The 12,654-nt window shown below is 35.5% G+C and overlaps 1 protein-coding gene across 2 annotated transcripts in view; it reads left to right on the forward strand.

The window, feature by feature from the left end:
• The window catches only part of CA8 (carbonic anhydrase 8), a 729,036-nt gene that overhangs the window by 300,378 nt on the left and 416,004 nt on the right, over positions 1 to 12,654 (forward strand). For both annotated transcript variants that reach the window (XM_044065478.1, XM_044065479.1), the window contains exon 2: positions 5,350 to 5,541. In XM_044065478.1, coding sequence (XP_043921413.1) covers positions 5,350 to 5,541 — 192 coding nt within the window. The remainder of the gene's footprint in view (positions 1 to 5,349; positions 5,542 to 12,654) is intronic.

Consider the following 12,654-nt stretch of genomic DNA (forward strand, 5'->3'; position numbering starts at 1 on the left):
CTGGCAGTCTTAAAAATATGCATGCTAAATTCACTGTTGTGGATTTAGGGCTTGACCCATATGTCAGTGATACATAAGATATCTAGAATACAGAGATGGACAATGGCTATCTGCTTCCTATTTTGTTGCACATGCTGCATACATTAATGTGAATAATCTCTGTTCCAGAAGTACCTGATCATAGTAGTACAAAGGAGAAGAAAAACGTATACTGTCCTTAAATAATGTGCATAGCCTAGACAGATATGATTCCTCAGAGCCCAGATTAGTGTGAAAGTCTGTATAACAGCATGGGAAGAGAGGTGGATATCAGATTAAGTATTTTGCACTCAAACTTTAGATACCGAATTTCATTGGTCAGATGTAATGATGGTGATGAGGGATATTTAATATCAAGGAAGAGTACAATTAAAATATAAAGCAACTCAGACAACATAGTTTGTAATACAATTGTTTTTTTCCACCTTTGTTAATTGCTGTACAGAGAAAAGTATGCAGGGGGAGGGGCATGGATTTAGGAAGGTATGGGATGTGTATAGGGTAGGCATTAACAATATTTGCAGATACCTATAAAAAGTTTTGCAAAGAATTCCTGGTGATTGTAGTGAGTTGCAATGTCAGGGACTAAGGGGTGAAAAGCTGTGAGAAAAGGCTAAGTATTACGAATGCTGGGACACATGGTTTAACTGAAGAGATGAGGGAAGGTTATAATTTACATGGTGAGGTATACTACCATCAAAGGAAAAGTGACCTAAAAAGTCTCTAAGCAGAGCTACAAGCAGGAGTATTTTTCAGTGAGGCTATTGAGTAAGGAAAGTAAGATGTGGAGAATTTGAGACTGAGATTACTAGTGATTCAATCAGCAAAGAGTTATATAACTGTTTCCAATTCTGTTTTAGAGAATCTGTATTTATCTGTTTGGATATTTTTTTCTGTAGACTCTGTAAACCAAGATGTATGTAGCCCACAGCCTTGGGCCACAATTATTATTAGCCTTTTATCTTCTGGCTTAAATTCCCTTTTCATTAACCTTTCCATCAATCCTCGGTTGACATGCAGTTGCTCTTGAAGTTTTCTATAGTTGCCGGTATATTTATGGACTTTCCAATTTTCTTTCCTTTTCTTCTGGTCCTTTTCTTTGTATTTTTTTCTTTTGTTTTTGTCACTTTCAGTTGCTATTTGATTCTTGTTTATTTCTGGTTCGATTTCCATTCCCACTCTTTTCTAAATTATTTTTTTGCTAAACTAAGCAAAGATGTCATGTTAGAATATATATGCAGTCCAGCAATTGCAGACCTGTATATATAATCCTGATATGCAATGTTTTTTATATATCCTTTGATAAAGATGAAGCATTTTTTTCTTGTCTAGCTAATTCAATGCTCTTTGTGTCCAGTCAATCGCACAAACACAGTAAGTTAGAACAGGAACTGCAAACTGATTTATTGCTTGTATGAACCACGAACTGCATAAACTAGTAAAACATAACGAAGGCTCCTCAGTTGGTCACTTGAAATAATTTTATTACTCACAATACACCGAAAAAATCATTGTACATTGTTAATTAATAAGTAATATGACACACTTGATAAAAATGTAAAATATGAAATAAAACATAATATCATATATTATAATGTAATACATATTTTAAATATTATAAATATATATTGTAGTAAAAATACCATTGTAAAGGTAAAAATATTGTTAAAAACTAGTGTATATTGATAAGAAATAATAAAAATAAAATTGAAATTGAATTAAATGTATGTACATAGTATCTTATAATGTTCCTACATTAGAAAAACTATTGGCATAATTTTAAACTAATTATCACTAAAAGGAGCTAAAAAGAACTAAAATATCAAATACAATGTGATCTTTGTTTTAAAATACTTGAAATTGAGATATGCCCATTGATGCCAGGTAAACAACTGGCATTGAGTCTTAACTATTTATTACATTATAATATATTATATTATGTTTTATTTCATATTTTACATTTTTATCAAACTATTTAATCAATCAACCAATGATAGGTGTTGTGTAGTTAAGGATATATGTATTTAACTGTTGTTGCTGAGACATCTGGTTAGTACTCTGAAGATGCCCGTATGTTTGTCAGGATGAAAGCGCTTAGTACTTTTATTTCACTTTATGTATGTTTACAACGTTATTATTTTTCTCGGTGTATTGTGAGTAATAAAATTATTTCAAGTGACCAGCTGAGGAGCCTCCGTTATGTTTTACTGATTTATTGCTTGGACTTTATTCCTAGATGCCAAGACAGTTTTCAATATTAGTTTTCATCTTCTGAAGTACTCTGCACTAGGCTTTATTTTCATTTGTTCATATTTTATTGCAGACCCATTATCTATTCTTAAATATTTATATACTCCCTCTTGTTCAAGTTCCTTTATACATATCACATTATAGTCCCAGTTTGATATTGTCCTGTTATTGCAGCTTTCCTTTTGCAAATGTTGCTTTTGCACATTTATCAAAATCAAATGTCATTCTAATATCAATTGAAAAGATTTTAACCATTTGTAGTTGTGCTTTCAGATCCTTATCAGATGAACCATATAGTTTTAATCATCCACAAAAGTTGATAAGATGTCTTTAAAAAAGTTGTTTTCTGAAAGTTAGGCTACAACCTGAGACTAGTGCATTATCTAAACTGCTTAATTAGTTAAGGGCAAGACAAAACAGCAATGGTGAGAAAGAATCACCTTGGGATATTCCCTTTTGAATTATTAATTTGCCCTTTATCATGGCTCAACAGCAAGATGACTTGCCGCTGTTTTATACTCACTGTGGTGTAATTGATCATTATAGCATTTATCTATAATCCATAAATGTGGATACTGTTGAGTGCTTTTTGTAATCTAGCAGTGCCATACTTAGATTCCTCTCCTTTTTACAGCCCTCCATTATGGCTTTATTTAACAATAGATTATCCTTTGTTCCATATGACTTTCTTGTAGCATGTTTTGTTCTGTTGCCTTGACTGATTTATTTTCTAGATGGGCTTAAACTCTGCATCATTTTCAGTATATAATTTATATATTTTCAGAGTGAAAGTTACCGGTTTATTATTCTTATGATGGATTGTGGGTTCATTCATAAGGAAAAGTATGTTTTTTCCTGTTGTTAACCAGTGTGGTTTCTTTTCGGGTTGTGCATATTAGTATTTTTTTTTTATTCAGGGCTAAATCTGTAAAGATGCTAATACTTTTAGCCAGAAGTTAGGTATTGTATCAGGACCTGGGGTTTTCTAGTTAGGAGCTTTTTTAAATTTTTTTCCTAAATTTATCTAGCTATTACGTCCCATTGCTTTGCATTAGAGCTTCTTGCATTTCTTTTTAACTCTTCTATCCATTTATCATATCTGCTACTTTCAACAAGATCTTCTTAAGTATTTCTTCAAAATGTACTTATTTCTTTTTCTGGTGGCATTTCTATTGCTTTTGTTTAAGTTTTCTATAAAAAGTTTTTGGGTCATAAATGAATTGCTCATTTTGTACTTTTACTTTATATTTATGATACTGCTTATTGTGTTGTATGATATTTTGGGCTGTAGGGCAACATGTTGAGTTTACTGTTTTTGGTGGGAAGGTGAGAGCAATGTGCTTCCTCAGGCAATTTTAGAGCACAGTCACTCCTCATTTGCTCTTTAGATCACTTCTTATCCATTTTATATTGGACAATGGCAGAATGCTTTGGTTTCTATTGCCTTATACATGGAGAGTTGTATGCCTGTAGGGGTTAACAGTATGATCAGCACCTTTCTGATTTGCTTAACAGGAGTATGTTGTGTAACTAGAGGGATGGTAGTGCTTGGTTTTAACACTTTGTAAGGCTATTAAAGGGAATATTTTTTGACTGCATGGTTTTGTGTAAGGAACCCTCTACCCATGAATCACTAGAAAGCAGAACTATCTGATTTGGTGAGAACATTATTTTCGTAGCACCTGGGCGGCTACGGTGGTGCATCGGTTAGCGTTGCCATCTCACAGCAAGAGGTTCTCTGGTTGGATCCTCGGCTGGGGTGTCTTCTGTGCGGAGTCTGCATTTCCTCCCTGTGGTCGCGTGGGTTTCCTCCTGGTGCTCCGGTTTCCTCCCACATCCCAAAGACATGCTGTAGGTAGATTGGACACTCTAAATTGGCCCTAGGTGTATGTGCATGCATGTGTGTGCCTTCTGTGGAAGGTTGAGCACCAGGCTGGCTACTCGGCACCTAACTAACCTACTAACCAGGACAAGCCGAAAGAAGAAGAAGATTATTTTTGTAGCACCTCATATATGCAGGTGGAGTTTAGGTAAGGCTTGGAACATTCTCAGGAGGCTTGGTTTTCAGGGGGTCAGAGCTCTGTAAGCTATTTTAAGGTGGGTAGTTTATACTTAGGGCCAACTTGATTAAGATGATTGGAAGGTTTTCTCAGCTAAGCGAAAGAAAGAAAGAAGGAAAGAAAGAAAGATGTGCTTACTCAGATTTAAAATAAACAAACTTCTATATCGTCAAGCAATTATTATAATTTAAAACAGTGATATAGTTTAATATAAATTTAAAACAATCAAGAAAGTGAATTCAGAAGAACATGTTTCTTTATGAGTGATCTTAAATTACAAATTGGTGTATGCATGGATTATAAACAGCTTAGAAAACTAGGTAAATGCTGTTTTTACTTTGTCTTAATTTATGGCATAGTATACTATGTGTCCATCAGAACTGAAATGTTCAATGCCAAATTATTTCAGTTCATTGTAGCCTATTATTTAATCTAATGACATTTAACTTAAACTGTCTTGAAGGTCTCAGCACATGGTGAAATATGTAAATGCTTGTAGGCTGAGAGAATTTAAAATGAGTGTTTTACATCTTAGGACAAGAAGTCTGGACAAAGCCCAACAAAATGGGGGGAGAAAGACCAATAAATAGGGACATATTTTAAATATTGCATTTAGAAACTTAGAGAGTTGCTAGAGCAATGGTTTGTTTTAGCATACAAAGGATTTGAAGTCTGAAACTCAAATGTATGTCATTATTTAGTGATTTCAATCCTCAGATCATCCCAGTGATTTGCCAGAAAACTACAAATTTTATGTGGAACAGACGAAAAATATGAACCAAAAATATGAACATTGAGAGAAAATCTGGACAGGTGAGAAGTATGGTTCTACAAATGTGCCTTTTAATTTATGTTTGTTCATGCAAATTTAGTTTTTCAGTTTTGTAATAAGTTGGATTTTCTTCCTTGAGCATTGAAAATAGAGAGATAAATTGTATTTTCTAAATGGTTGTCACTGTTCATTGTTATTCTCATTTTGCAAAATTTCTCTTATTTTTAGGAGTTGAATGGGGTTTGCTCTTCCCAGAAGCCAATGGAGAATACCAGTCCCCCATTAACCTGAACTCAAGAGAAGCACAGTATGATCCCTCATTGTTGCAGGTACCCCTGTCACCAAATTATGTGGTGTGTCGTGACTGTGAAGTCATCAATGATGGGCATACAGTTCAAATTCTACTAAGATCAAAATCAGGTAGGTGACATTGTTTCTTAATGTTTTTTGAAGAGTACATTCCATAGAAATGCATAATCACTAATGTGCTATCACCCAAGATGAAGGAATTTGGAGTATAAACATTTGTATATTACACTGTAGTTGGGATCTTACTGAATTTACACAAAATGTTAAGTGCACCAAGCTTTAAATCGATTAAATAAATGTTTGGAAACTATGATATCTTTGATCATCTTTGTTTACAAACTGCTAGATGTTACTGCCTTAATTACAGAGATTCCTGTAATATCTACCATTTACAGACTTTTATAAAAAATTATTGAGGCTGTAGAACAGTAATGGAATATTTTATGGATTATGTGGTTATTAGACTGATATATTATTTTGTAAATGTTTATTAGGTTTTAATGTTGGAGTAATACTTCACATTGGCTTGGTAAAACAACACTATTTTCAGATTGGTATTAATGTTATACAAGCTGTTTGACTAAGAGGTACCATGTAATATAGAACATTATTGTTTTTTTTCCACTTTATCTCATCAGTTCCTGTAGCCTTTCCCTGATAATATTTTCCCAAAACTTCAGAAAAGCTGAGCTGGAAGCATATGTGCTGAGAGAGATTTTCTGGTGTTTTTAACAAACTTTACATCAGAAACAGGAGAGTGCTAGTGTCTTTTCACAGTTATTACTGTTTTGGTGTTTTCTGTACTTTATTGCTTATTTTACTGAATTTTATATAATTGTTTTTTACAGTTAAGCTAAACTTGCTGGTTTTGTGACTTAAACAGTTGTCCGGCTGTTAGTGTATTAGATTTCCTTTTCCTGAAGTTAACTGAAGTATTCTCCCCATGATTAATTTTTTACCACAAAGTAATTTCTTTACTAGGATCCACAATGCTGTTATCTTCTCCTTTTCACACACCAGACTGACCTTATAGCTAGGCAAGACTAAGATATTGACTACACATTGTTAACTTAGAGCTCAAACATTATTTAATCAAGGTCTACTATTTTTCTTGAACATTAATGCAGGAACTGAAACAGTTACATTTTCTTACCCTTCCTTGACACATCTACCCCCTTGATCCAAATGGAAGGTCTTCCAGCTAGTCTGCCCTCTGTTTCCGGCCTCATAGCATTCAATGTCTCAGGCAATGTAAGATCTGCCCAATGCTCATAAATAACAATATTTACTTAATTTGTTATTGGTTAGAGACAACACAGCAGAGATCCACCAGGAAAGAGCACATCAGAGACCAACTACACCAAAGCAATCTTTTAACACAAATAGAAATGTACTTGTGTTTGGTAACTCCATATTTAGGCAACGGATTCTGCACTAAAAAGTCAGATGATAGTGAGCTGTCTCTCTAGTGCAAAGGTTGTTGACATTACAAAGGACTTAGAACCTTTACTAGACAAATATGATTATGGCATCATGAGAACCCATGCTAGGGTAAATTAGTTGGTTGCAGAACCCAGAAGGTTATGGAGAGAAACATGATTTAGCTCTTCATGCATGTCACAAAATGCAGGAAAGACTCTGATTTTGAGTGGAATCCTTCCATTAACAAAAAATGCCAACGTTTAAAGAAAAGATGACTGGCTTAACAATTTGCTAAACACATGATGTCATTCTAAAAGGATCCGGTATGTAAATTCATGAGATGAAAAGCTTGACAATCATATTTGCTTTACCAAGGTCATTTGCACCTCTCATTCCAAGTCTTCTTCATACTGGTGACCACTTTTACTGCCTTCGTGGTGCCTTTTTAGGCAAGCTTCAGCTGATGGACCTCCAAACTAACTTTCCAAACAAATCACCCACTGGCCATATCAAGGTGGCTGTACTTTAATGGTAGAAGTTTAAACAACAAACTGCTGGACCTTGAGGCCTACCTTCATTGGGAACATGTCCATGTAAGTGCTGTTATGGAGATCTGGTTTAAGTACCCAGACAGCATTCCCTCAGTACCTGTGTTTTTTTTTCAAACATCTTTATTGAATTATCACTTGTGACATAGGCAAATTTACATTCATATAAAAGTAATTAAACTATATTTATATAACAAACATTATACTTCACATATATTGCTATATATCATATAACCTAAGTAATATTACATAAACTATTCAATTCTTGCCTTTTTTAGACAAGAAACATGTTTATCAAACCATCACTTACTACAGAGGCAATCATACATTTATATAAATGAAAGTAAACCACACCGAGACAATCCTAGTTGCAAGCATTGAACATCATAAACCATACCAACACACTCTCAGTTGCAAACATTATACATCACTTATAATCTACCCAATCTTTCTCACTCAAACATTACATAGCTCATTTAAGTCTTGCTGCCTTTTAGACCTCTTTCCTCCCTTGTATGTATTGTTCCCACAATTCCCATTTTTTTCCTATGTAGTTTGCTCCTACCATTTTCTAAAGATCTCAATTCCAGTTGTTTTATTCCAGTTGTTTTATCTCTGTTACTATATTCACTACTTCCAGTATAGATGGTTTAGAATTTGATTTCCATTTTCTAGTATTTGCTTTTTTGGCAGCCACCACAATTAGACAGAGCAAGGCCTTACCACGCCTAGGCAATTCCGATTCTGTATCATAGCTTAGAAAAATCATCTCCCTTGTCAGATCAATCTGCCCACCCAGCATCTCCAACAATGCATCCTGCAGGGAATATTTCAAAGTCCACCAACTGATCATACTCCCAGAAAATATGTTCCCAATTACTTCTTTCTTCCCCTTCATATCTCCGACATTTATTATCTGCCTGAAGAAAAATTCTCTGGAGTCTACTTAGGGTATAAAAATATATTTGTAAAATTATCAGGCAAAAATCCTAAATCTTCTAGATTTTGTTGCATATTTGGGAGGCATACATATATCCTCCCATTGTTTCTTTGTGAATTGCTTATCCAAACTCTCTTTCCAATCCTTTTTTACCTTCTCTGGCTAATTCTTATAGTTTTCATGCAATATTTTATATGCTCTACTATATATTTCTTTCTTAATGGCAGCTTCTGTTCTAGATTCCATTAAAAGCTCTACCAGTGCTGCTCTTTCATTTAGGACCCCCCTATTTCTTTCTTGTTGCCTATACACTGATATCAATCCCTGATAGGGAAGGCAGTCTCTAACCTGCAGTCCAAATAAATTCTTGGCATCTTCCCATTCTATCATCTTTCACTCTCTAGTTATTTGCTCTCAGGACCTTGGTTCCTTTGCCAGTTTTCTCCAATAAATTCTGACCCCTCTTGCCTATTGTCTGTATCCCTAATTGCAGTCATCCCTATCGGCAGTATCTCCTTTCTCCATTCCCATGTTGGTTTAGTTCTTAGGATACTTTCTGCTACTTTATGGATATAATATTCTGTATGATTATTGTTATTCTCCTTAAAGGCCTGCATCCAAAATCCCAGTCTCTCCTTGTTTCTTGCACTTCCCCCTTGTTTCATAATCATTTCTTTCCACTTTAAATTATAGTTCTCTGCTTGTGCTATGTGTAGGAATCTTAACTGTGTAGTTGTGAAATACCCCATTCAAATTGGGTAATCCCAATCCATCCTGTTCTAGTGGTTCTATGGGCAGTATTGCTCACACTTTGTATTATTTGACATGTATTTGTAGTTGTACCTCATTTTTATTGGACTGATATCTTTACTGTAATCTGTTTCATGGAGTTTTTCTCCCTGGGTCTCCATTGAAAATGGGCTCTCTGGGCCCAGTGGACCTCCCCGTTAATCAAACTGGAAATAAATAAATAAGAAGAATCAACATATCCCACTTGCCTCTTTGCTGTCTTCCCCTCCCAGATAAAGCCCTATATTAATTGCTACCTACAACTTCTCATCTGGTTTATAAAAATATTCCTGACCTATGTATAAGACTAAAAGGACTAAAAATATTTAACTGCTTGTATCTTACTATCCATATCACAAAGGTTCCATTTTCTCAGGTTTTGTATTATATTTTGTTTAGTCTCTTCCCACATATCCTTAGCTGCCATACTAGAATAATTTTTAATCCATACTCTTAAACATTTCATTTTATCATGTCTGCATACATATGGGTATTCCTGAACCAGTTCTTGTGTAGGTACATAATTTACAGATATTGCCTTTGTTTTAGCTTCATTGATTTTGTATCCTGAAAAGATCTGAAACTGTTTCAAAATGTTCCACAACACTGTAATGTCTTTTTCTGGTTTTGTCAGGTGCAATATAATATCATCTACAAATAAAGCCAGCTTTTCTTGACTACCAACAAATTATATCCTTGAATTTCTGAGTCCCTTATTTTCTTTGCCAATGGTTCTAAATATAATGCAAATAATAAAGGGGAAAGAAAAACACCCCTGCCTGGTTCCTCTGCTCAAGCAGAAATTATGAGGGAGGACCCCACCCATTTTAATCTTTGCCTCTGCTCCCTCATATATTCTCCTAATCAACCTTATCAATGCTTATTTTGGCCTGCTCATAAAGTCCCAGCTTACTCTGTCAAATGTTTTCTCTGCATCAAGACCCACCAACAACAATGCTTTTTTTTATAGATTCTGCTTCCCTTCTGAATCATCAATGTTCTGTTAATGCTGTCAAATGTTTGCCTCCCCTCCACAAAACCACATTGATCCATATCTATCAGCTTTGGCATTACTTTTTCCATTCTTTTAGCCATTATAGACATGAACACTTTATAATCATGTTTAGTATTGAAATGGGCCTGCATGAAGCTGGTTCTGATGGATCCTTACCCTCTTTAGGTATTACAGATGCAGCTGCTTTCTTCTATGACAGTGGTACTTCTCCTTTTAAGAGACTGTTAAACAAAACCTTCCAGATCTTTATCAGCTTTTTTCCTCCTAGCTTCCAAACTTCCACAGGAATACCATCTATTCCTGGGGAATTTCCTGTACATTGGTTATACATTACAAGTTTTAGTTTATCTCCTCCTATCATGTTAGCAGTTGAGCTTCATCTACCTCTAATCTTGGCATATTTCATTCTTCCATACATACTTCCCTGGTTATGAAAGTGATCTTCTTCTTCAGGTTCTATGCTTCCGGAACAAGTGTGGAGTTATGTAAGTTTGGAAACCAGCTCATTGCTGCACTTGTTAAATTATTTTGTATTATGGAATACAACATTGGAAAAATCTTAAACCCACCTGATTACCCTTCCATCTTCTGTTTGCATTCTTCTTCTGGTGGTTCTCAGTAGATACTTATTTATATTTGAAGCTATAAAATTGGCATAACATGTCCAAGAAGTTTTCCCCTTGAGTTTTTCCAAGTCCAGGACTCGAGATGCATTCCTATGTCTGGTCCTCCATAGTTTGTTCTCCAGTACCTATCAGACTTGCGGTCTCTCTACCACCTTTTTTATAATGTCACCCAGCTTTTCCTTCATGTTTTTCCTATTCCATTGCCATAATATTTCCTTCCTTATAAATAAGCTGCTAGATGTTCTGTTGTGGCCTCCTGGCTGGTAATAATTTACACCGCATCATATTCCAGCCTTGCCAATGTTGTTTGCTATCCTGCCTGGCTGGTAATAATTTACACCGCATCATATTCCAGCCTTGACAATGTTGTTTGCTATCCTGCCTGGCTGGTAATAATTTACACCGCATCATATTCCAGCCTTGCCAATGTTGTTTGCTATCCTGCCTGGTTGGTAATAATTTACACCGCATCATATTCCAGCCTTGCCAATGTTGTTTGCTATCCTGCCTGGCTGGTAATAATTTACACCGCATCATATTCCAGCCCTGCCAATGTTGTTTGCTATCCTGCCTGGCTGGTAATAATTTACACCGCATCATATTCCAGCCCTACCAATGTTGTTTGCTATCCTGCCTGGCTGGTAATAATTTACACCGCATCATATTCCAGCCTTGCCAATGTTGTTTGCTATCCTGCCTGGCTGGTAATAATTTACACCGCGTCATATTCCAGCCTTGCCAATGTTGTTTGCTATCCTGCCTGGCTGGTAATAATTTACACCGCGTCATATTCCAGCCTTGCCAATGTTGTTTGCTATCCTGCCTGGCTGGTAATAATTTACACCGCATCATATTCCAGCCTTGCCAGTGTTGTTTGCTATCCAGCCTGGCTGGTAATAATTTACACCGCATCATATTCCAGCCTTGCCAGTGTTGTTTGCTATCCAGCCTGGCTGGTAATAATTTACACCGCATCATATTCCAGCCCTGCCAATGTTGTTTGCTATCCTGCCTGGCTGGTAATAATTTACACCGCATCATATTCCAGCCTTGCCAATGTTGTTTGCTATCCTGCTCCTGTTTGTTTCAGGAGAGTTACATGCTGGACCAGTCCTTAGAAAATGTCCAGAATTCTGCCATTCTTTTCTTCCATACTTTTGAGTTTCTGTTGACCAGAGTTGTAGTCCATTATAGTGTACAACTTCCCAACATTTGTAATTTTTTTTGTGGGTTTTTTAATTCTTTCCTCTGTTTTCTTCACGTTTCTTCAGAGCTCTCCCTAACTTGTTCCAGTGGTTTTAGAAAACATTGTTTAAACCACAGATGTGTGTGTTGGTGTGTGTGCTTGCATGCATGTGTGTGTGTTTGTGTGCATGATAGTAATAGCTATGAGTCCTGAAACTAACAAGATATGGGTGATAATATCAAAAGCTGTGGAAAAAGTGAAAGAGCAAGGGACATCATATTAATATTCTTCCAGCTAAATGTTCTTATTATGGAAGTATCAAGACTAAAATAAGTGATATTAGCCTGCCAAAGCAAAATACATGCTATGTATCGCAGAACAATTTGTTACTTTGCAGTTGGTTTAATATGTATTTGTTTATGAACATTTAGTATTTTACCCAAAGGAGGAAGTAATGCAATAGGTCAATGAGTTTATTATTGCAATGGATTAACCTCCTTTATGAATAGGCATGTTAATAACTTTTACTAACTGATAAATTCTGTGGTACCAAGGAGGCAACAGTATTCCATACTCAAAATTTATTCGAACAAGTTTAATGCTTTTGTTCCGTACATTACATAGAACTTCCTCAGAACTAAATCTGTTATTAATGACACTTTTATAGATAATTAAAATCACATGATACACTGTTAGAC

The sequence above is a fragment of the Protopterus annectens genome, chromosome 3.part0 (assembly GCF_019279795.1).
Source record: "Protopterus annectens isolate FY-2018-M chromosome 3.part0, PAN1.0, whole genome shotgun sequence".
NCBI classification, from domain to species: domain Eukaryota; kingdom Metazoa; phylum Chordata; order Ceratodontiformes; family Protopteridae; genus Protopterus; species Protopterus annectens.